Consider the following 26,686-nt stretch of genomic DNA (forward strand, 5'->3'; position numbering starts at 1 on the left):
AGGGGTATGTTGTGACCTTTATGTGACATAAGGGGTATGTTGTGGCCTCTATGTGAAACAAGGGATGTGTTGTAACCTCTATGTGAAACAAGGGATGTGTTGTGGCCTCTATGTGAAACAGGGGATGTGTTGTGGCCTGATCATCATCTACTACTACTTCTACTACTACTACTACTACTACTACTACTACTACTACTACTACTACTAGTACAACGACTACTACTACTACTACTACTGCTACTACTACTACCACCATCACTAGTACTAGCATACCACCACCACTTCTACTACTACACCAACTACTACGGCTATTACTACAACAACTACTACAAAAACAATTACTTCTTCAACTACAGCTACTATACTCCGACGTGCCATTTTACCGTCCATCCGGTTACCTAGGTTCTATCCTATATAGGTCGCCGTTGGAAAGCTAGAACAAATCACCATCCACAAAATCTTGACGTTTACAGAGTATCTGCTTACCAATAACGCAATGGAATATTAACTATAGTAATATGAAAAAAATGGTAGTATGCCATTATGGGTCGGCGTAATTTTGGAGGAAATCCCAAAGTGACCAAGGTCGTACAAAGGAAGCTACGTCTACCGGATCCTGGCACAACTAAGGGAGGTGAGTTAGTTTTTATTTAATGCGTGCTGCTGACATTAACACAGCTGTATTGCTGAAAATGACAAAATCCTTTCCTAATCATAAGACAACTTGCTAAAATCAGGATCCTTTGTGAGTGTGTGAGTGAGTGAGTATGTTTTTACGCCGCTTTTAGCAATATTCCAGCAAAATCACGGCGGGGGACACCAGAAATGGGCTTCACACATTGTACCCATGTCGGGAATCGAACCTGGGTCTTCGGCGTGACGAGCGAACGCTTTAACCACTAGGCTACCCAACCACCCCCAGGATCCTTTGTATGATACCACGATCCCGGCTATATCATAAAGATGTGTTCATGAATCCAATCAAATATTTCACGAAAATTGGCACCCGTCACAAACATATGCAAAGGCAAGTCAATTGTTCATCTTTAAACAACACAGGAACAAGGAATTGCTTCGGGCATCATTTTGTCACTGACGCGTCAAATTTGGAAATAGCCTCAACATATTAACCATAAAACGTTTTGAAAGCTTTACTGAGGCCTTGAATGTTGTAACCTCGACATCAAACAACAGGATACAGCTCGACATCCTGAACAAATCGAGCTATTACTTCATCCGGTATAAATCAGACCCCACCTTAACAGCGCCCTCTCACATAACACGACAGATGTCCTGTCCAATAACAGAATCATTAATCACAACCATCACGTAGAAGATTTGCCTCGCGCTGATTGGTTACAAGAAAATATTATTGTCTGCATCATGAGTATGTCGACAAATATTCCAGCAGCTCCGGATTTGGTGTACTTTGAGGTACAATCGAGCATGCTCTTTCTACCAAGATTTTAAAGAGCATCATACGACTCTTCCTCAAACCTTTCTTGATCAAGTTTTCAACATTCAAGGCCTCAGTAAAGCTTTAAGACGTTTTATGGTGGTCATGTGGTGGACATGTTCACATTTGACGCATCAGTGACAAACCTCATGTCCGACGGAAATTTGACTTGTACTATATGTTTTACCGTGTTTCTTCATGTGAAAATTTGACTTGCCTTTGCAAGTGTTTGTGACGGGTGCATCCGATGGGAAATGATACACTCACCTTTTGTCCAACCACCTGATATCAGAACTGTTTGATAGTGATTCATAACCACATGCTCATGATATAGTCGGAATCGTACAATCGACTCTGCTTTTGGCACAAATGTCTCATGAATATGGAAAGGGTTTTGTTATTTTTATGTGAAACTTAGATCATTCCCGTTTATATGTGTTTATTTTTTGCCCATTGGGACATATGAGAGCTTTCAAGATTATCTTAATCTTTCATTTAGGAGTTGTATTATCAGTGAAGACAAGACTCACTGATGGTTTTTAACTTTTAAAGAAAACAATTGAAATCCATAATTAAATGTCACCTTTTGTGAAGATTTATATCAAAAGCTCAACCCCTGTAGTATGTATACGAATACGGAAACGTAGATATGCATACGTCGTCATCACTCGATCCTTTCCGTAACGTGCATTCACACTTGTGTTCAATCGCTTCTTTCCGGAACCCCACAGAAGGCCATCTTATCTTACAGCAATCACATTCAAATCAGATCTTTGCTCCGATACGATACATCTCTACGTAAAGAATTGTGTATGGGAGGTGGCATCTGTTTAGCTCAGGAATCTTCCACGGAGAGGTCAACCGATTTACCTGCAGAGAGGTTGGAGTAAGAGATCTGAATTGGATCAGATTGATCTTCTGATAGGCAGTGAAGATTTCAGAATACATAAGTCCAAGTCCCCCTAAATACCACAATGCCAAGTGGAACGTGTAATTGTAAGGGCATTTTTAGGTCTGTAGGACCCGGGTTAAAAAATTGGGTCCGCCAGACGCTCATAGGGACCGTATCAAAGAAATTCTCATCGTTTTTACAATTCAAATGTGTGGAGGTTCGGACACAAACCAAGGCTGCCCTGTTACCTGAACTTTTAAATCGACAGGATAAATTGTTTCGGAATAAGAGTATTGGCTGGTCGATCGGTCCATGCAAACACGATTCCAAGCACTTGATAATTTTGTGTATATGCAATAACAGAAATGGTGTTTGTATTGTAAAACCCGACTAGTTAAAAAAAATCATGCATAACGGAAATTATGTTTAAATTGCACCATAAGAGGCTTTGTGGCTCAATTTGACAAAACAAAGGTCTCCAAATCTCTGAGCTGAGCTGAATTAGTTAGCCAAACATATATCTGGAAAATAATTAAGCAAACATTATTGTATATTTCCAATTTTAAAAGTCCTATAGTTTATTACTATGGATAAATTGCTGTAATTATTGGCTTCAGTAAAAACTATATTTCCACTGTGTAAAACAACACTTTTGATCCGCACTATATTTTCTTAGTATCTCAGGTCCGACGTTGGTGCTGTACCGGATGTTTCTGCATTTGACAACACAAGTCCGTCTGTAGGTCCATAACGTTAGTTCTATGGTATTGTGCAGCTGCGTCATCACAATGATCATCATCTCCAGCTTCGGAGGCGTTATGAGCGCCAACATGCCTAGCCGCTTTCCGAGAGTCAAGTCCCGACTAACACAAAGCATTCCTACTTTAACTACAATATACCAGTCAACTCACTGAACACCCACCACGAATACGATACCCGTCTGGTCAGTCTGCAGTATCCCGTACCTCATCTACAATGTCAAGCTTCAGGACCCGTGAAGATCCGGGGTAGAATAGGTCTCACCAACCCATGCTTGTCGTAAAAGGCGACTAACAGGATCGGGTGCATGTGGTCAGGCTCGCTGACTTGGTTTGATGCATGTTATCGTATCCCAATTGCGTGGATCGATGCTCATGATGTCAATCACTGGACTTTCTGGTCCAGACTTTATTTTTACAGACCGCCGTCATATAGCTGGAATATTGCTGAGTGCGGCGTTAAACAACTAAATAAAGAAAAATGTCAAGCTTCTGTGGCCAACCGGCCATTCTCAAGCGTTGATAACAAGCCGGTTACCCGCACATGACTGTGCTCCTGGCCATGGTAATAATATAAGGGTAACGCTATTTTTCAGGGCATTATCATTTGCAGAAGCCCGAGGTCTTCTGCAAATGATAATGCCCTGAAAAATAGCGTTACCGTTATTGTAGCTAAAATGGATGGAATTTTGTACCAAATAAAAAGAAACAACAATATCAATTTTGAAACATTTACTGCAATCAACACAAATGTCACTGACCCACTTTTACAAATATGGAAACGTCATATAACAAACTGATGACGTCACTATTGAACGTGACATCACCTATGCCTACCCTATGACGTCACCCCAACAACGGGCGTGATAATGGCCCGTCGTCAAGCCATATGAGGGCATTATCAAGTTACAGTGGCCCGCTGATTATTGATAAAATGCGGGCGGTTCACTGATAATTCTATCCATTTTAGCTATAATAGCTGCTGTTATAATTTGTATTGGAAGAACAGTGAATATTTAGATAGATCTATTTACTTAACCGAGGGAACATATATAACATATATAGACTCCCTGTTAAAACCTATACCCCCGCCAAACTGCCTATTGTGTCAATTAAGGGTTACTTCCCCTACTAATGAGTTCTTGTCCTTTCCTGTATACTCTTCTGGGACCCGTTCCACAAAGCGATCTCAGCACTAAGCTGCTCGTAACTCCCACAATGTGACGAAGACTCTGACTATAGCTCTGAGATAGCTTTGTGGAACGGGTCCCTGTACGTACACACCTCACCAAGGAACTGTCTGACAAGCCTGATGAACTACTAGCAATGACTGCGTAACCATCAATATGGCTCCTTGAATTGTTGGGATGGCCATATCCCGTCGTATAGAACGGTGTGGCTGTTATCTCGGAGTGAGTGAGTGTGTGAGTGAGAGAGTGAGTGAGTGAGTGAGTGAGTGAGTGAGTGAGTGAGTGAGTGAGTGAGTGAGTGAGTGAGTGAGTTGGGTTTAACAGTATTCTAGTTATAACACGGCGTGTCAGCTTAATATGAGAGGAAAGCCCGAAGTGATGCAGGTCTATCACTTCGGTGAAACCCACGAGCACGGGTATAGTGCTGACAAACCTAGAAACATAATCTGGGCGAACCGGGATTCGAACCCACAATCATCCCGGTTTGAAGAGACCCCTCGAAATTGATTAAAACACTTCCCTCTATATAACTGGCTACTGTCTGACTTCCTTGTTTGTTTACAGTTTACAGACAGCTCTTCTAATTCTGCTATCTGTTGAGTACTTCCTCTATCTAATGTCGTAATCTTAATTTGTGATATTTCGTTTGGTATTAAATATTATCCCAACCAGTTAAAATATGTGTCTCGTCATTGTATAAAATATATTTGGCACTGGTCTCAAAATATGGAACTTTTTAGTGTATTGTAAGCAAATTCTCATGGAAATTGTTTTATTATGAGAAGTAAAACCACACAACGACAACAACCTGAATATATAAAAATAGAACATTTTAATAATTAAATATCCTGTGTGTATCAATAGAAAATTTAGGAAGGAAATGAATATTTCTTTGCTTGGAATTTACATTTGAAAACAATATTTTCAAGTTTTAATTTTAAGGACAATACACTTTATAAACGGAATTGGGAAAACGAAATGCCAGTGGATTGGACTCTGATGTCAAATATCGGTCTCTGGGAGGTGAACAATCGGGCTAACCGAGTCTGTCTTTATCACTCTTCCTCTTGATCATATTCCTGACAGCACGGCGGAAGTTGACGCTGCAGAAGCTGTAGATGATGGGGTTGGAGGCGCTGTTGATAAAGAAGGATCTTTGACAGATGTTGTAGGCGGCGACCTGGGCTCCTTGGAGATTGTCGTACAGGCTCTTGTTGATGGCGGTGGCCGCCATGATGCCGAGATGAGGCAGGAAGCTGAGGATGAAAACGAGGCTGATCAGGAACATCATTTTGGTTGTCTTCTGCGAACGTGCCCCACGCTGTGACATCACTAGGTTACCTTGGGCACCACATTCACCTGCCCTGGAAATTTGGCGATTTTCAGCTCCAGCTGCACAGCCATCTTCTTGAGAAGTTCCGGTGAAGGAAGTGCTTTGTGCAGTTTCCTCTCGCGTTCCTTGTATTTGCGGCGTTCTTGTAAGCTGTGTCACATAATCCTTTTGCTGGCCAATTTGACGCCATATTAATAAGTATAACACAATAATGATGACTACCCCTGAAAAGAAAAGGAAAAATTGGAACACATTGTAGAACACAGGGAAGAGAGAGTCGATGACGTCATCGGCATTGCCGCATTCCGAGCCGTTAACGTAGCCTCCGGGAATGATGATGGTTCTTGCGCCATACAAGGGGAGACTTGGGGCTGAGACGATGGCTGAGACGAGACAACACATTAATATTGCCACCTTCGCTGCACGCTTGCTCGCCTGTTTACGTAACGCTCGACACACCTTCCTGTACCGGTAAACAGCTACTGTAACCAATATTAGGGCAGATGATATGGAGACATAGGTAATGACGAATGGCATGATTCTGCAGTCTGCAATCATTCCAAGGGAATAATTGAATCTTAAGTCGATAATTTCATACGGAATGCCGGTGACACAGTTCAGAAGATCAAAGACGGCCAAAGCTACAATGAAATATGTCGTAGACGTGGTGCGTTTGAACTTTGTGGTGTAGACGTAGCAGACGACTGAGTTGCCTACACAACCCACCAGCATCAGGATGGCGAGGTATAACATGGCGGGCAGAGCCTGCAGAGCGTAGGCGTTGTCATAGGGTTGGAGATAGTCGAAAATTATGTCACTTGAATCTTCGGTTGACCTGAAATTGAATTGTAAGTTTCTGATGAGTCAAATGGGTTTTCACATGGATAATATGTGAATAATCAGCTTTAGTGGTGACGGACGTTAAAGCAAATACGTATATGACCCTGCGCTACTGATGGGTGTTATAGTGAGTGAGTGAGTTGGGTTTAACGCCGCTTTTAACAGTATTCCAGTTATATCACGGCGTGTCAACTTAATGTGGGAGGAAAGCTCGAAGTGATGCAGGTCTCAGACGTTTTCCACTTCGGTGAAACCCACGAGCACGGGTATGGTGCAGACAAACCTAGAAACATAATCTGGGCGAACCGGGATTCGAACCCACAATCATAGGTTTCTGGCATACATGGCTCTGCATCACAGATGTAAATGCAGTAATATCAGAGGAAAATAAGAAATCATCGCGATACCTTTTAGTGAGACAATACAGTGTGTCGCGGTATAAAGGGAATTCAGTCAAAGCGTGCGAGGGAAAGACCACGTGCAGCATGCAGCACAAACAGAAGTCATGACAAGTAAAATTGAACAACTTGATCACATGCCAGGTGTCTCAGTGAGAAAACAGTGGGTTACAAAACTAAACACGATATGTGAGGTTGCGGGTTTGATAATGAAAACGTTAATTTATTGTCTTCGATTTTAGAACGTTGGACGTTTGAAACAATAAGTACAAATTTAATCTATTACTCGACCCCCGAGCTCGAGGTTTAACATTTTCAACCAAAACCGAGGAGGAATACTGTATCTAAGATGTCTTAACGCTAGAAATACCAGAAAGAAAGAGAAATATTAGAATACCTTATAGTGAAACAATACAGAAGTCGCGTTACAAAACGAATTCGAAGACATCGTAGCGTGTAGCATGCAGACAACTTCGTCAAGACATTGAATACCCTTTCATCATATGTCCCGGTGTTTCAGTGGGCAAACGGTGAATTACAATACTTAACATGACAAAAACAACAGTAAAAATCAAAATAAGATGCACATTAAAAGGCTATTTATACAATTCAACTGTAAAACCCGGATATCATAATTCAAATGTTAAACCTCTAAACAGGCCTCACCACAAGGTATCTATGAGACAAACGGACCCGACAAGAAGGTTTATAAAGCAAATACATACATGACTACTGCATGGATGCTTCTGGAAATATGTATTTGCCTGAGGCACGCTGGCAGGCAATCGACAATTTAAAGTGTAATCTTTTTGCTTCCTTGTTTCAGTTTAAGACTCTGTGTTTCCGTGCTTTCCGTTTCCAGAAACAGCAATTTATTTACAGACACATCTGGACAAGGAAAAAGTTTAAGGGTGGAGGAAGGAATTATCTTACACTTTCATTTTCATGTGACTTATTTATCAAGAAAAGCTATAAATTTGGCTCACGAGATAAATTCTATTTGTTTGTCGTTTAAAGCCGTGGCAGTTGGCAATATTCATCTTCAGCACTTTGCGACTTCGTAAACAACGAAACAATTGCCGTGAACTAACAAGTCAACATCAAGCAATAAGCATAATGTCAATAAAATATCTAACTAATTTTAGATTGACGGAAGATCAGAGATACAGCCATGCAATATCCATGGCATCTTGTTTTGAAACACTTTTACTCTGAACGTGCGTTTTTTTGCTGTTAAGTGACTGCATGAATCACTGCATTTGTAATTTAGTCATCTAGTGCCACGCGCTGTGCACTGCAGTTGATAAATGCTTTTCTGAAATTTGAAATGATTTATTTAAAACAAATTGATCAATCTTGCTGATTGTGCTTAAGTTCTACGACAATGAAAATGTTTTCTGAAACAGGAAATAACAGTATCCAAACCGGAAATGCACGTTTTTTGAAACATTTTTACAAATTACGATACAACAATGACATTTTGTTGTTAATCGTTTTATTGCACAATGCATAATACTATGTTTTAGGCATCAAAAGTTACGACATTTAATTGACGTGGTGGGAAGCTGAGAAAAGATGTACTCTTCGATCATGACAATGCGGCAGTTGCCATGGCGACAATCAACAAATGTTGCTTTGAACTCCTTCAACGCCCACCTTATTCTCCTCATCTGGCTCTGTCAGACTTCTTCTGTTCCCACATATGCAGAAGCTCCATCCGGAACCACTTTTAACCGACCCGGGAAGATTCCGGGGTAGAATAGGTCTTCAGGAACCCATGCTTGCCGTAAAATGTGACCATGCTTGTCGTAAAAGGCGACCAACGGGATCGGGTGCTCGCTGACTTGGTTGATACATTTCATTGATCCCAATTGCGTGGATCGATGCTCATGATATCAATCACTGGATTGTCTTGTCCAGGCTCGATTATTTACAGACTGCCGTCATATAGCTGGAATATGGCTGGGTGCGGCGTTAAACCAACCAACCAACCAACCAATTTTAACTCGAACGACGTCATCATAGCAGCTTTATGGACAGCCAAGAAAAGAACGTCTACGAAACTGGGATAAAATTCCCCAACAGAGTAAGCAAAAGAGTATCACTGTGAAGGCGCAATATGTTAGAATACAACAACACTATAATGTTTTGATGAAGTATGCTTAAATGGTCACCATACATCATACATCAATGCTATCTTTTCCTTTTTTTAAAAATGTCACTTCAAGGCTGCCAGATTGGTTTTGACATTGATCTCTTTTTCGTAAATGTCTTACGTTAGGTTGCCATGGAAACCAAACTTGATCCTGTATGGAGTTGATATAAGCAACATTGATGGACACTGTCAATGTGATGATTCGTACAATGATTCAACATTGTACGCCAAAAGGTTCAGGAGGGGCAAACAAGTTTTAGGAGGACGGATGACGGATGACGGAGAGAGAGTTCGGGCATTTTCAAGCATGAGCCGTTTTATCGTGGAGGGAGGGACAAAGGAGCAACAGCCCGCTAAGGGGGGAACTCTTTCTTGTGACGGACTACTTTAAAAAAGTTACACGACTCGCTGACCACGTGAATTTTCACTTCGGATGGGTGTTGAGTTCCTGTGGTCCGCTCTAATTTAGTGATTTTATTAAAGCTCCAAGCCTCTGAAGTTTGTTTCTGACATTCTGAGACCTGCATCACTTTGGGCTTTCCTCCCAAATTAAGCGGTCACGCTGTGATATAGCAAGAAAACTGTTCAAATCGGCTTTAAGCCCAACACACTGACTCCCTCTTTGCTGAAATGCTTCAAGTGTTGGGAAATTTGTCTGCAAGGACGTTCGAAAAAGGTTGTGTGGATCCCTTTATCGATGTTTTTTTTTATAGTTATGTTACTAAAATTGAGTGTTATGTTATTTAGTGAAAATATTTGTTGTTTTTTTGTTTTGTTTTTATTATTCCCCTTTTTTTGTCGAACAGCATTTCATACATATTAATGTTCATACAGCGATTCTTAAAACAACAACAGAATCATACATCATGGGGGCATATGAACTCGGATAATTCAGTATTTAAGTTGATATGGTTACAAAAATAGTTTGTGGCAACTGGACCAAAACTTCACAAACTTGTTGTAGTTACAGTTAGAGTAAGCTATCGCTTTAGTTATAAAGTAGTAATTTGTCAACTCTCTCTGGATCAACTCGAAAGACAATTTTTTCTTTTTAAGATAAAATTTGAATATAGTACCCTTAATGACAAGGCATATAGCATTTAATGGATCATTTCCTTTAAATGGAAAGCCAATTAAAACGTTTTCTTTGGTGAAATTGATACGAATTTCCGCCTTATTATTTATCCATCTTTCAAGTTCGGCCCAGAGAGAGTTAGCGTTTTCACAATTCACAATTTCACAATTCTAGTACATGAGAAATGTCAGCAATATCTTTATCACAACTTGTACACAAGGGAGAATCTTTATATCCCACTTTCATTTATATTTTTCCATTCACAATCTGTATGATATTTTATTTCATTTTCCCATTGCTGATTGGCTGATGTCCTCTGAAATGTTGAACTCAATAGCACATCATAGTAGTATTTTGAACCCTTTGGACTCTTCATAAGTACATGAATGTTAAATGATACAATTGGGGCTACCAATGGTGTAACATCATAAGTTTCTAAAGATTTTAAATAAACATTAATGGCATTTCTTACCCCGTAAAAGGTTAAACGATTACACGAAACATGGTATCTATTCTCAAATTCTAAGTATGAAAGAAGTCGGCCCTCAAGATCTACCAAATCATTGATATATTTTACTCCCGCATCATCCCACTTGTTAATAAATATATATTCCCCATCAACCTGCACATTGTCATTGTACCATATATATTGGGAATAAGCATCATGTCGTGTTTTCTTATGTTTTTCTATATATCGGCCCCAAGACGACACTACATCTCGCCAAAAAGGATTTCTGATAGTTTTGACGATGTGGTCTCTTATGTATTTTGCATCCATTTGAAAAATATCAGATGGGATAATATTAGCCTCATATATAAACGATTTAAGGGTAGTATCTGAGATGTATGTGACGAAGCCAAGAAATATTTTGAGATGCAATAATATCTTTTACTAGGGGTACTTTAAAACCACCGTTAGGAATATTGTTCATTATCCTTTCCCTTTTAATTTTATCCGGTTTTTCATTCCAAATAAATCTGAAGTGAAAACATATGTTGCTTAACTGGATGAAAAAACATTTCTTTATGACTTAGAAATTACTTCCATTGCAAATGTATTAATGGTATCGTTTATAAGGGTTGCTTCAACCATTTATGAAATTTTGGCCTTGATTGAGTGGAGTCTCCCTGAATGTCTCAAAAATAGATTTTACTTTAGGAATGAATGAATGATTTTATATGCATAAAAGTCTTCATTGTCAAATTGTTCTTTTACTGTCCAAAATATAAAAAAACCCTAAATTACCAGTTATAGAATTGTTGTACAGGGTTCAATCTATTTTTACGTACCGATTCTCAAACTGAAACAATATGTTAACCCAGAAATCTGTACGTACTTAGTGTGAAACCAACAAACAACCAACAAATCATGTACAAACTAACAATTGTATTGCAAAATCATAATTAACTAAGGTTACAAATCAACACAAATTACCGTGAATGAACATACAGACACAGGTCTTTTGTAAAACGCAACATACTCTTTCAGAATTAACGAGGTCAGGGGTCGCTTGAGTTTATCAGATGATTCGAATCTCTTGAACAAATTTAGTTGTGATAATTGGTGAGAAGTTTCATTGGCCGGGTGAGTAGTATGATCAAGGTAAAGATGCCTTTAAAGTTGTCTTTGTGATGACAATATATATCTTGATGATAGTTAGAGTTACTTCCCTCTATACATTGCTTAATCGTTTGCCCTAAAAGGAAATCACCGAGGAGTAGAATGTCGAGCATTTTGGAAGCTCTAAAGCCTTCGCCACATCCGTGGAAACAACGACAACGATAAATATTAACCAATTCCAAGAATTTAGTAATATCCCAAAAAACAGTAAATATACCCACCTTCAAAATATACTGTTGTGCCAAAGAACAAGAAAAAATGATCCTATGTTACCTCAAAGCATATACATCAAATATATTAATCAATTACAATACATACTTCAGCAAATTTGATAATGAAATGTCAAATGTCAATCTCTAATGGTCAAATTATGGCATCATCCTTCACAAAACATTCACGTATCTGGTCCGAATTGAATTCACTGGCTGGATCCTTGTTTCGCAAAGTCAGTTCCTTAGAAGTACGGGGTTTGCACCGAGTGGTGCCCAGTTTCTGCAAGGCCAACACAAAAAGTTAATGTCAGAACCCACAACCTTGTCGCATCACACTGTGAGGTCCAGGGCATAGGCGTCGAAGTGAAGAATGAAATGTTCCGCACACTGGAGAGTGTTCAGCTGAATATAGCAATTACTATTGAATATGAAGCAATTGCAATAGTAGAGAAATGATATATAATATAATTAACTCACCTCGTAACCATAATATAAAACTTTGTGGATAGGAAAAAAATATTATATATGCTCTTACAAAAAGGTTGCCATGGCAAGTTGTATAATGTCTTAGCTAGTATGTATTCTGCTGTTAAGGCTTGTGTAAAAACAGACAAAGGTAGAACAGATTTGTTTACAACTAGCTCCGGTGTAAGACAAGGCTGTATCTTAAGCCCACTTCTGTTTATCTTCTTTATTAATGAGCTTGTAACTGACATTTATAAAACATGCTGTCATGGTGTGTTTGTTTCAGAAAGTATACATCAATATTATTCCAGTTCTATTGCGACGTGTCTGCACAATGTGGGAGGAAAGCCCGAAGTGATGGTCTCAGACGTTTACCACTTCGGTTAAACCCACGAGCACGGGTGTGGTGCTGACAAACCTAGAAACATAATCGGGGCGAACCGGGATTCAAACCCACAATCATAAGTTTCTGGCGGACAAGGGACACAATTCTGCACAGCGAATCGCGACGCCTTAGACGACTGGGCCACCCGTGCCCCCAACTACCCGTAGCAGTGAATATAAAATATAAAACATGACTATAAGTGATCTGAGTAATCGCAACAAGACATAAATAATACTCATAATCAACATATATGTACGAATGTATTTCCTATAACCTTGTGACAAATGAATAATCTCCCAACAAAGTAAATAATATATAGTATGGATCGATATTGGACCCGATCCATGCATATAGCATCATATAATTATAAACCTGAAATAAAATACACAAATGGTCGGGACTAAAAAAAATAAGTTCGTTGTATCGGTCTAGTCGTTATAAGCGTGTTCGTTATAAACATAGTTTACAGTAAATGAGAATTATTGCTGTTATTATTTGCAAACATAACAGCACCGACGCTCAAGATCCTTTTGGAAGAATTTCTTCAACGTATTGTAATTCAAGCGCCATGTTGTTAGTACGCAGGACACCTTTAAGAAAATTTGAAAAGTCACATTTACGCCGGGTTTGAATATCGGACCAACAGTCGCCAAGGCTCGCTAAATAAAATGTTTATTCCTAATGCAGGATATTTACCACCCCCAAACGCACTCGCGTGACCTCTATATATCAGAAATCGCTTGTACGAGATATTACAAGCCCAGCTGGGGGCACGGGTGGCCGAGTCGTCTAAGGCGCCGCGATTCGAAGTGCATAGTTGCGTCCCTTGGGCACGCCAGAAACCTATGATTATGGGTTCGAATCCCGGTTCGCCCCGATTATGTTTCTAGGTTTGTCAGCGCCATACCCGTGCTCGTGGGTTTCACCGAAGTGGTAAACGTCTGAGACCTGCATAACTTCGGGCTTTCCTCCCACATTAAGCTGACACGCCGTGATACGACTGGAATATTGTTAAAAGCGGCGTTAAACCCAACTCACTCACACACAACACACTACAAGACCAACTATTCCGTCTGAGATAGGACGGGAAATAACATGTCCATACTTCTGAAAAGGTACCCGTTCCGTCAAACGTAAGTCTGGGTGTGGCGATCGAAAAGAAAGGTGGGATCGACAATAGGAAAAAAACTAACACTGGGACCGTCTTAAACACTTTGTTCAAGAAAAACCCGCATTCTCCTCCATGTCTTAACTGCGTTCTGGGCTTAACTGGAGCATTCTATAGTTATCTGAACGTATTGTCGTTGCGCGTCGTCATGGTCAATGTGCGCCATGTACAACTCGCCTGGTCTGCCAAGGGTAATTTAAATCACGGAGTACTTGGTCTGTCGGCCCTTACTCTGAACTCCGAACTGTCTCCATCAGCATTTGCTCTTTGCTGATTTTCAAATTTAATCTGTATATCATATGAATAGTTATAATGTGCATAATTATAATGCGTACACAAAGCACTAAAAACGCAAAACGTTCTCAAAACACTAAAAACGTAAAACGTACTCAAAGCACTACAAACGTAAAACGTACACAAAACACTAAAAACGTAAAACGTATTCAAAACACTGAAAACGTGAAACGTACTCAAAGCACTAAAAACGTAAAACGTACACAAAACACTAAAAACGTAAAACGTATTCAAAGCATTAAAAACGCAAAACATACTCAAAGCACTACAAACGTAAAACGTACACAAAACACTAAAAACGTAAAACGTATTCAAAACACTGAAAACGTGAAACGTACTCAAAGCACTAAAAACGTAAAACGTACACAAAACACTAAAAACGTAAAACGTATTCAAAGCATTAAAAACGCAAAACATACTCAAAACACTAAAAACGTAAGACGTACTCAAAGCACTAAAAACGTAAAACGTACTCAAAGCACTTAAAACGTGCTATCATACCCTTACACACTCGAGAGACAAACACAACACATGGTTCATACTCAAATATTTTACTAACACATCACTCCATCGCTCAAAATACAACTTCTAAACAAGACAGGCTAGACACCGAGTGAGAAAACGGATTGATTGCCATAGACCTAGTCAGCTTCAAAACCCCGCATTACTCTGCTAATGTTAATTGTATGTTTTTAAGGTGATCTAGACTTGACCTTTCATTGACACATGTCATAACACATCAATTTGATTCGCTAACACTAAATCTGACCATGACGTCATGTGTGCCGTAATCGGATAAATCCCGGAGCCTACATTACCGATTGAACATCTCTTGATTGAGTTTCTGAATCACCCTGTTTTCTCTCTCTGCTGATTAATTGAATAACAACGACAGCGTGGAACCCATCACGATGACAAATGGGAAATGTCGTTTCTCTCTCGATTTCCCCTTTCTACAACCCTCACTTTGAAGTGATTAAAATTCAAAATACATCACCCAGACACATACACTTCACAGATTTGAATAAAGTGGGAAAACCCCCGTTCTGGGATATCATCTTAGGTCAAGCAAAGGTACTGAAAATGACCTCTGAAAATTAGGTACATCAGTCAAGTCAGTCTCGTTAATCCGACACAGTCATCAGCGTACTCCATGGTCATCTGCCCGCGAGTACACAGCCAGTGTTTTGATGCGAGACGAATCGGCTGGTAGCTGCATATTACATGGCTGCAGAGATAAACTTGCTTAACAATAAACAATAAATGCTTTAAATAATACCCCAATCTTATTAAAATCAGATACAAATTGTGATGCTCGACGAGGACATCCCATTACAGGTCACGTCAGAACAACCTTTCGCGAACTATGACCTACCAATGAAATGACCAACAGGAAGTCGACGTTAGCCACTTAGAAAGCAGCTTTCTTAAGCTTTAGGTACCAATTTCAAACTTGCGACTTCCATTCCAGACTATGCTTTTTAAAGTATTTTGAATAAGTCATACAGTCCGTAACAGTTGTTTTGTGTTAAACTTTAGAGGTTGCATGGGTAGAAAACATATTCCGCCAACAATGTAAATTAACAATATGAATATTTATTTTATATCTTTTATTACGTGTTTAAATCCTTATATCTATCGTGTAGTTGTCCGATTTTCGATCACGAACGTTGATACTATTTAATTTCGTTTATCCGACATACTCGTTAATCCGACATAATCATATGCAGCCATCGATGTCGGATTAACGGGACTTGACTGTAGCTCTGTTTTCATGAAGTACGATTTCATCATTTTTATGGTTTTTTTTATAACTAAACGTATACAGTTTCAATATCGATATTTGTGTGGGAATAGTTTAGTTCCCCGTGAACAAAACCCCACGAAAATATATTGTCCTTACCCACAGCTAATTCTCACCAAGTGACAATAAACTAGTGCTGAGCATAGCGGAGTTATTCCCCCTTTTCTTTGTACATGTGTAACCTCTCTGTCGCCTTTTGACGTCATAGAGAAAAATCAGTTTTCGTCATTTACGGCATTGAATGTATGTCGTTATACCTACGCATATAACTCCATTTCATATATAGTTATGTCGTTTAGATATTAGGCAGTATTTTGTTCGCTCACAGTTTCCGTAAAGCTTCTAAATGAAAGAAATCGTCGCACAGTAATAGTACAACTAGGCTACACCACCGCCCCACGCTCTGATTACAACTAGGCTGCACCACCGCCCCGCGCTCTGATTACAACTAGGCTACACCACCGCCCCACGCTCTGATTACAACTAGGCTACACCACCGCCCCGCGCTCTGATTACAACTAGGCTACACCACCGCCCCGCGCTCTGATTACAACTAGGCTACACCACAGCCCCACGCTCTGATTACAACTAGGCTACACCACTGCCCCGCGCTCTGATTTCAACTAGGCTACACCACCGCCCCTCGTTCTGATTACAACTAGGCTACCCCACTGCCCCTCGTTCTGATTACAACTAGGCTACACCACCGCCCCTCGTTCTGATTACAACTAGGCTACCCCCACCGCCCCTCGTTCTGATTACAACTAGGCTACACAACCGCCCCTCGTTCTGATTACAACTAGGCTACACCACCGCCCCTCGTTCTGATTACAACTAGGCTACACCACCGCCCCTCGTTCTGATTACAACTAGGCTACCCCACTGCCCCTCGTTCTGATTACAACTAGGCTACACCACCGCCCCTCGTTCTGATTACAACTAGGCTACCCCACTGCCCCTCGTTCTGATTACAACTACGCTACACCACCGCCCCTCGTTCTGATTACAACTAGGCTACACCACCGCCCCTCGTTCTGATTACAACTAGGCTACACCACCGCCCCGCGCTCTGATTACAACTAGGCTACACCACCGCCCCACGCTCTGATTACAACTAGGCTACCCCACCGCCCCGCGCTCTGATTACAACTAGGCTACACCACCGCCCCGCGCTCTGATTACAACTAGGCTACCCCACCGCCCCTCGTTCTGATTACAACTAGGCTACACCACCGCCCCGCGCTCTGATTACAACTAGGCTACACCAAAGCCCCTCGTTCTGATTACAACTAGGCTACCCCACCGCCCCTCGTTCTGATTACAACTAGGCTACACCACCGCCCCGCGCTCTGATTACAACTAGGCTACACCACCGCCCCGCGCTCTGATTACAACTAGGCTACCCCACCGCCCCTCGTTCTGATTACAACTAGGCTACACCACTGCCCCGCGCTCTGATTACAACTAGGCTACACCACCGCCCCACGCTCTGATTACAACTAGGCTACCCCACCGCCCCTCGTTCTGATTACAACTAGGCTACATCACCGCCCCTCGTTCTGATTACAACTAGGCTACACCACAGCCCCTCGTTCTGATTACAACTAGGCTACACCACCGCCCCTCGTTCTGATTACAACTAGGCTACCCCACTGCCCCTCGTTCTGATTACAACTAGGCTACACCACCGCCCCTCGTTCTGATTACAACTAGGCTACACCACCGCCCCGCGCTCTGATTACAACTAGGCTACACCACCGCCCCGCGCTCTGATTACAACTAGGCTACACCACCGCCCCGCGCTCTGATTACAACTAGGCTACCCAACCGCCCCGCGCTCTGATTACAACTAGGCTACCCAACCGCCCCGCGCTCTGATTACAACTAGGCTACCCAACCGCCCCGCGCTCTGATTACAGCTAGGCTACCCAACCGCCCCGCGCTCTGATTACAACTAGGCTACACCACAGCCCCGCGCTCTGATTACAACTAGGCTACCCCACTGCCCCACGCTCTGATTACAACTAGGCTACCCCACTGCCCCTCGTTCTGATTACAACTAGGCTACCCCACTGCCCCTCGTTCTGATTACAACTAGGCTACCCCACCGCCCCGCGCTCTGATTACAACTAGGCTACCCCACCGCCCCGCGCTCTGATTACAACTAGGCTACCCCACTGTCCCGCGCTCTGATTACAACTAGGCTACCCCACCGCCCCGCACTCTGATTACAACCTTGCTACCCCACCGCCCCGCGCTCTGACTACAACTAGGCTACCCAACGGCCCCTCGTTCTGATTACAACTAGGCTACACCACCGCCCCTCGTTCTGATTACAACTAGGCTACACCAAAGCCCCTCGTTCTGATTACAACTAGGCTACCCCACCGCCCCTCGTTCTGATTACAACTAGGCTACACCACCGCCCCACGCTCTGATTACAACTAGGCTACCCCACCGCCCCTCGTTCTGATTACAACTAGGCTACACCACCGCCCCTCGTTCTGATTACAACTAGGCTACCCCACTGCCCCTCGTTCTGATTACAACTAGGCTACACCACCGCCCCTCGTTCTGATTACAACTAGGCTACCCCACCGCCCCTCGTTCTGATTACAACTAGGCTACCCCACTGCCCCTCGTTCTGATTACAACTAGTCTACACCACCGCCCCGCGCTCTGATTACAACTAGGCTACACCACCGCCCCTCGTTCTGATTACAACTAGGCTACACCACCGCCCCGCGCTCTGATTACAACTAGGCTACCCCACCGCCCCTCGTTCTGATTACAACTAGGCTACCCCACCGCCCCTCGTCCTGATTACAACTAGGCTACACCACCGCCCCACGCTCTGATTACAACTAGGCTACACCACCGCCCCTCGTTCTGATTACAACTAGACTACACCACCGCCCCGCGCTCTGATTACAACTAGGCTACACCACCGCCCCGCGCTCTGATTACAGCTAGGCTACCCAACCGCCCCGCGCTCTGATTACAACTAGGCTACCCAACCGCCCCTCGTTCTGATTACAACTAGGCTACACCACCGCCCCGCGCTCTGATTACAACTAGGCTACCCAACCGCCCCTCGTTCTGATTACAACTAGGCTACACCACCGCCCCGCGCTCTGATTACAACTAGGCTACACCACCGCCCCTCGTTCTGATTACAACTAGGCTACACCACCGCCCCTCGTTCTGATTACAACTAGGCTACCCCACTGCCCCTCGTTCTGATTACAACTAGGCTACACCACCGTCCCCCGCTCTGATTACAACTAGGCTACCCCACCGCCCCTCGTTCTGATTACAACTAGGCTACCCCACAGCCCCTCGTTCTGATTACAACAAGGCTACCCCACCGCTCCTCGTTCTGATTACAACTAGGCTACCCCACCGCCCCGCGCTCTGATTACAACTAGGCTACCCCACCGCCCCTCGTTCTGATTACAACTAGGCTACCCCACAGCCCCTCGCTCTGATTACAACTAGGCTACCCCACCGCCCCTCGTTCTGATTACAACTAGGCTACCCCACCGCCCCTCGTTCTGATTACAACTAGGCTACACCACAGCCCTTCGCTCTGATTACAACTAGGCTACCCCACTGTCCCTCGTTCTGATTATAACTAAGCTACCCCACTGTCCCTCGTTCTGATTACAAATAGGCTACACCACCGCCCCTCGTTCTGATTACAACTAGGCTACCCCACCGCCCCTCGTTCTGATTACAACTAGGCTACCCCACTGTCCCTCGTTCTGATTACAACTAGGCTACACCACAGCCCCGCGCTCTGATTACAACTAGGCTACACCACCGCCCCGCGCTCTGATTACAACTAGGCTACACCACAGCCCCTTGATCTGATTACAACTAGGCTACCCCACCGCCCCTCGATCTGATTACAACTAGGCTACCCCAAAGCCCTTCGTTCTGATTACAACTAGGCTACCCCACCGCCCCTCGTTCTGATTACAACTAGGCTACCCCACTGTCCCTCGTTCTGATTACAACTAGGCTACACCACCGCCCCTCGCTCTGATTACAACTAGGCTACACCACAGCCCCTCGATCTGATTACAACTAGGCTACCCCACCGCCCCTCGATCTGATTACAACTAGGCTACCCCAAAGCCCTTCGTTCTGATTACAACTAGGCTACCCCACCGCCCCTCGTTCTGATTACAACTAGGCTACCCCACTGTCCCTCGTTCTGATTACAACTAGGCTACCCCACTGTCCCTCGTTCTGATTACAACTAGGCTACCCCAAAGCCCCTCGCTCTGATTACAACTAGGCTACCCCAAAGCCCCTCGCTCTGATTACAACTTGGCTACCCCACTGTCCCTCGTTCTGATTATAACTAAGCTACCCCACTGTCCCTCGTTCTGATTACAAATAGGCTACACCACCGCCCCTCGTTCTGATTACAACTAGGCTACCCCAAAGTCCCTCGTTCTGATTACAACTAGGCTACCCAAACCGCCCCTCGTTCTGATTACAACTAGGCTACCCCACTGCCCCTCGTTCTGATTACAACTAGGCTACCCCACTGTCCCTCGATCTGATTACAACTAGGCTACCCCAAAGCCCTTCGTTCTGATTACAACTAGGCTACCCCACTGTCCCTCGTTCTGATTACAACTAGGCTACCCCACCGCCCCTCGTTCTGATTACAACTAGGCTACCCAACAGTCCCTCGTTCTGATTACAAATAGGCTACCCCACTGTCCCTCGTTCTGATTACAACTAGGCTACCCCACCGCCCCTCGTTCTGATTACAACTAGGCTACACCACTGTCCCTCGATCTGATTACAACTAGGCTACCCCACTGTCCCTCGTTCTGATTACAACTAGGCTACCCCACTGTCCCTTGATCTGATTACAACTAGGCTACACCACTGTCCCTCGTTCTGATTACAACTAGGCTACACCACCGCCCCTCGTTCTGATTACAACTAGGCTACCCCACCGCCCCTCGCTCTGATTACAACTAGGCTACCCCACCGCCCCGCGCTCTGATTACAACTAGGCTACACCACAGCCCCGCGCTCTGATTACAACTAGGCTACCCCACTGCCCCACGCTCTGATTACAACTAGGCTACCCCACTGCCCCTCGTTCTGATTACAACTAGGCTACCCCACTGCCCCTCGTTCTGATTACAACTAGGCTACCCCACCGCCCCTCGTTCTGATTACAACTAGGCTACCCCACCGCCCCGCGCTCTGATTACAACTAGGCTACCCCACCGCCCCGCGCTCTGATTACAACTAGGCTACCCCACTGTCCCGCGCTCTGATTACAACTAGGCTACCCCACCGCCCCGCGCTCTGATTACAACTAGGCTACCCCACCGCCCCGCGCTCTGATTACAACTAGGCTACACCACCGCCCCTCGATCTGATTATGATTTGGGTTCTTCATCAATATTTCCGTGCCCGTTGGTTTTAACACTGCAGTTTACATATGACTCTTCACCTGTTCAGTTCAAAGGTTACACATGAACTGTATTTGCCACTTTGGGTTTTGTGTAAAAAAGCAGCTGAAACAGCTGAAACAATAAACGACTTTGAAGACTAATTCGGTAAAATCAATGTTTCAGGTTGTTAGGGGAGGAAAGCTGACATTTTCAAATAAACGTTCTTTTAAAATATTCAAAAGGTTCGACTCAAGGTACATGACAATCATTCACAACATAAATAGCCAAACTGATTAGGGTGAACTAGATATGTACGTTATCAGTTGAGTTTTCTTTGTTTGTTTGGTTGTTTAACGTCACAGGTAGCAATATTCCAGCAAAACGACGACAGTCTGTAAATAATCGAGATGGACGAGACAATCCAGTGATTGACATCATGAGCATTGATCTGCGCAATTGGGATACGATGGCATGCATCAACCAAGTCAGCGAGTCTGACCACCCGATCCGGTCTCGTTAATCCGACATGTTTCAACCTATTTTTCAAGCGTAGACTCAAATGGAAGTCGCCAGGTTGAAACGAGTGCCGCAAAGCTCGAGAAAGCTGCTTTCTAATTGGCTCATGTCTACTTCTTGTTAGTTCATTTCAGTGGTCGGTCAAAGTTCGCGAAAGGTCATTCTGACGTGACCCGTAATGGGATTATGTCCAGCGATCTTTGTCTAGCGGCAGCGAGAACCTGGATCTGATTTTAATGAGATTGCTCAAATCTTTTGCTTTTGACAATGAAATCGTGAACTGATTGAAGAATATCCAAGACTTAACTAGTGCGATGTAATATCGTTTTTAAATCATACCCATGTGTGTAGAAATACATAGTGCTTCTGATACTATCGTATTTTTGAGAGGTATAGAAAAGATGAATTACATCTTCAATGTGATATCCACATGTGCAGTCTGGTATGTCTGATACATGTTGTCTTAACTTAGCGTTTAAGTCTCTGCAGCCGGGCCTTAGATTACAGTGCACAGTTTAACATGATCTATGACCGTATTTTACATCAAAATTATTATTAATTGTATCAGAACGATTAATTGAGTAGACGTTTTATAAAGTTGAATAAAATATATCTCATAAACAATTGTTCTTGTGATATCTTATGACATGTAATCTGGCAACACATCAAGTTCCTTACGGTTTTTGAGTTCTTTGTTCTTTCAGTGAACACGTATGACTCTTGCTCAAAAGTTGTTTGATCAAGGTTACAACATTCAAGGCCTTAGTAGGGCTTGAAAAGAATCATAGTAGACATTTGGAGGACATTTTCTAATTTTACGCAATCGTGGCAAAGATGATGTCCAATACAATTCTCTATTTTGACTTGTACAATATGTTTCCGTGTATTTTCAGGTTTAAAATTGGCCTGCCTTTGCATGTGTTTGTGACATATGCTCCGGTTGGGCAGGATACGCTCACTTATTTGATAATGTTTCATAAAAAAACATGCTTATGAAATAATCAGAACCGTATAATCGACTCTACTTTTAGCAGATATTTCTCAGGATTATGGAAAGACTTTTTATCGCTGTTAGTTACATTAAAACATTATTTCATAAATGCGTGCGAAGATCTACTGAGAGACTTTAAATAATTCAGAGAAGTTGATCTCAGATAGCATCTCTTTTCCTAAGTATGTACACATGCCACTCTGATTGTACTATTTTATCTGTTCGGTAATGCTAATCCTGTATTTTTTAAAAGTCATTTATAACGAGAAAAGGATTTGAAAGCATCTGTTTTAATAAGTATACATGCCATGCTGGTTTCCGCCTTTGATCTATTCGTTCATGCCAATCCTGTTCCTCGTAAAGTGATGCGAAACTAGAAAGGCGTTCGAAAGTACTTGCTAAAACAGAAGCAGTGCCTTTCCAGCCATACCTAGACGGCCCCAGAAATGATTGCTTAAATTGTTTAATAGGCAGGGGCACGGGTGGCCCAGTCGTCTGAGGTGCCGCGATTCGCACCTATGACTGTGGGTTCGAATCCCGGTTTGCCCCGATTATGTTTCTAGGTTTGTCAGCACCATACCCGTGCTCGTGGGTTTCACCGAAGTGGTAAACCTCTCACTTCGGGCTTTCCTCCCACATTAAGCTGTGACGCCGCGATATAACTGGAATACTGTTAAAAGCGGCGTTAAACCCAACTCACTTACTCCCACTGTTTGATAGGCATTTCTTAAAAGTAGACGGATAACAAAGTAGACAAAACAACTTCCTTATTATACTGTAATAGCGACGTTTCGGTATTGATTCTCAAGCAAGACTGAATAATGGACATGGTACAGAAATATATATGGCAAGTGAAGTCATCTCACCTAGTAATCTAATGTGGTTTAATTGGCTTCCTGTTTAATCAGCTTCCTCTTCGCATGTTGTTCACGTTGATATAGTGTTGTCTTTCTGTTGTCAAAAGTCCACCTACTCATGTTAATCCCTCTTATGTATATTAATTGTTCTCTCTGTTAATCCTTCATCTACCATATATAATTCCGTACCACGTTCATTATTCAATCTGACTTGACAACTGTATAAGGATATATACCAAAACGTCACTCTTTCGGTAAATACAGAAATTGTTATCCCGAAACCTTTTGTCTACTTTGTATGATTACATACCGCCAGTTTTATGCCATTACCTTCAGTTTTATGAAAAGAGTTAGTGAATATGGTTTACACCGCTTTTAGCAATATTCCAGCAATATCACGGCGGGGGACACCAGAAATGGGCTTCGCACATTGTACCCATGTGGGGAATCAAACCGGGTCTTCGGCGTGACGAGCGAATACTTTAACCACTAGGCTACCCGACCGCTCCAACTTTGCACAGAGAAACTGATGACTGGGCCACCCGTTCCCCCTTGAGACTTGGAATCAAACCGGGTCTTCGGCGTGACGACCGAATGCTTTAACCACTAGGCTAACCGACCGCTCCAACTTTGCACAGAGAAACTGATGACTGGGCCACCAGTTCCCCCTTGAGACTTGGAACCTTTTCGCAGTTCTCCAGTTCAACCAAAATTAATCACATACACTAAAGTATTCTTGTATTCATTTGAACTAATATATGAGCTGAAAATTTGCAAACCATAAAATCAAACCAGCGCTCCTTCTATGAAATAAAAGCCTATAACAAGCTCATGACAGATTGATGCATCTGGCTGCCAGAGTGAGGAACCTAAAGGCATTTCAACCGCAATGACATCACTTCCGGTTTATGAAAACACATGTCTAATGGAAGACAACAAACAAATTAATACTCATTGCCAAATCTCCATAAAAGAGAAATTAAGACACCTTTAAAACAGAAAGCCCTTTGACACCAGCTTCATTTATAAGTAGTTGAACAGTTGAACAGTATAAACAGTGCTTGAACACGTCACTTACCGTTGTAAATTGGCATCAATCCACTGGTCAGCAATATTCCAGCTGGTCAGCAATATTCCAGCTATATGACGATGGTCTGTAAATAATCGAGTCTGGACCAGACAATCCAGTTATTGACATCATGAGCATCGATCCACTCAGTTGGGATACGATGCCATGCATCAACCAAGTCAGCGAGCCTGACCACTCGATCCCATTAGTCGTCTCTTACGACAAGCATAGTCGCCTTTTACGTCAAGCATGGGTTGCTTGAAGACCTATTCTACCCCGTATCTTCACGGGTCACGTATATAAGTTCCAAGATGTATGGGTCATATGGCACCGTATTAAAGGATGGTGAGCTTCTGTTCCTAAGTTCAATGTTGTTGCCATATGTTGGGTAACCATTTGCAAAAGCTAAATGGTCAAGTGAATAAATACAATTCTTGAATACCAGAAAGTATATAATTATTTATTCCTGATTAAAAAGATCAAGTTCATTACATGAACATGTCATGAAGTATTATGCACATTAGGACAACTAACGTGAACATTTCCAATATAGAGAATACAGAAGTCATACATCCCACGTCAGAGTGAGTGAGTATGGTTTTACACCGCTTTTAGCAATATTCCAGCAATATCACCGCGGGGGACACCAGAAATGAGCTTCACACATTGTACCAATGTTGGGAATTGAGCCGGAGTCTTCGGCGTGACGAGCGAACGCTTTAACCACTAGGCTACCCGACCGCCCCAGTATGGATAAGACACTCTAGTGATTGATATCATGAGCATTGATCTACACAAATGGGATACGATGACATGCAACAACCAAGGGGTTGAGAGGATACAGGAATTTTAAGCATGTAACAAATAATGGAATATACTTGTTCCGGTCGGAACACATGCTCTGTGTGAAAATTCCCGTAAATTTAGAAAAAAACCAATAAATTCATTAAAACATTAATAAATATATATATATATGTTACTCTGGAGAAATAAATCTCACTTTCGGTTAAGTCTTCAGGATACTTCATACTGACTGCCTTTTTATTTGACATAAACACTGTCATTTCATAGAATTCTTCTGCAGCAGTACTTTAAATTTCTGTTGCGTTTTGGGCTCTGCATTCTATTCATTTCTGTCATAATTACATGTTTTCACATTTGCCTTTATCATTAATTAACTATCGGGATTTGTTTCATGCTTCCCTTTTTTGTTATATTATTTTGTTTTTCTTTCATTTTATGTTTATTTGTATTGTGATTGTATGTCTTAGTTCCCTTGTTTTTCATTTTGCACATTGACAATATACGGGAACATCACTCATGGACATTAAACACGAACATTGCTCATATACACACCCAAACATTTGTTCCTGTCAACGGAATCTTTCCACTACAGCTTCGGAATGAGTGAGTGAGTGAGTATGGTTTTATGCCGCTTTTAGCAATATTCCACAATATCACGGCGGGGGACACCAGAAATGGGCTTTACACATTGTACCCATGTCGGGAAACGAACCGGGTCTTCGGCGTGATGAGCGAAGGCTTTAACCACTAGGCCACCCGACCAACCCTTCCAGCTTCGATCCCATTAGTCGCAATCATGGAAATTCAGCAAATATCTAATTAAATTAACAAAAAGGATCTAACAAATGGAAATTCAGAGAAGATTTTAATAATAGAAATTCAGAAAATATCTAATTAAAAGAAATAAAAGGATCTAATATAAAATGGAAATTTAGAGAAGATCTAATTAAAATAAATAAAAGGATCTAATAAAT

The 26,686-nt window shown here is 42.4% G+C and overlaps 1 protein-coding gene across 1 annotated transcript; it reads right to left on the reverse strand.

The window, feature by feature from the left end:
• Positions 1–5,332: 5,332 nt before the first annotated feature.
• Positions 5,333–8,537, reverse strand: LOC139454879 (orexin receptor type 2-like). Its single transcript, XM_071236495.1, has 2 exons — positions 8,449–8,537; positions 5,333–6,464 (listed from the first exon to the last, which is right to left on the reverse strand). The coding sequence occupies exons 1-2, from the start codon at positions 8,535–8,537 to the stop codon at positions 5,333–5,335; spliced, it is 1,221 nt and encodes a 406-aa protein (XP_071092596.1).
• Positions 8,538–26,686: the final 18,149 nt, after the last annotated feature.

The sequence above is a fragment of the Haliotis cracherodii genome, unplaced genomic scaffold, assembly GCF_022045235.1.
Source record: "Haliotis cracherodii isolate W230 unplaced genomic scaffold, xgHalCrac1.p SCAF_11, whole genome shotgun sequence".
Lineage (NCBI taxonomy): Eukaryota > Metazoa > Mollusca > Gastropoda > Lepetellida > Haliotidae > Haliotis > Haliotis cracherodii.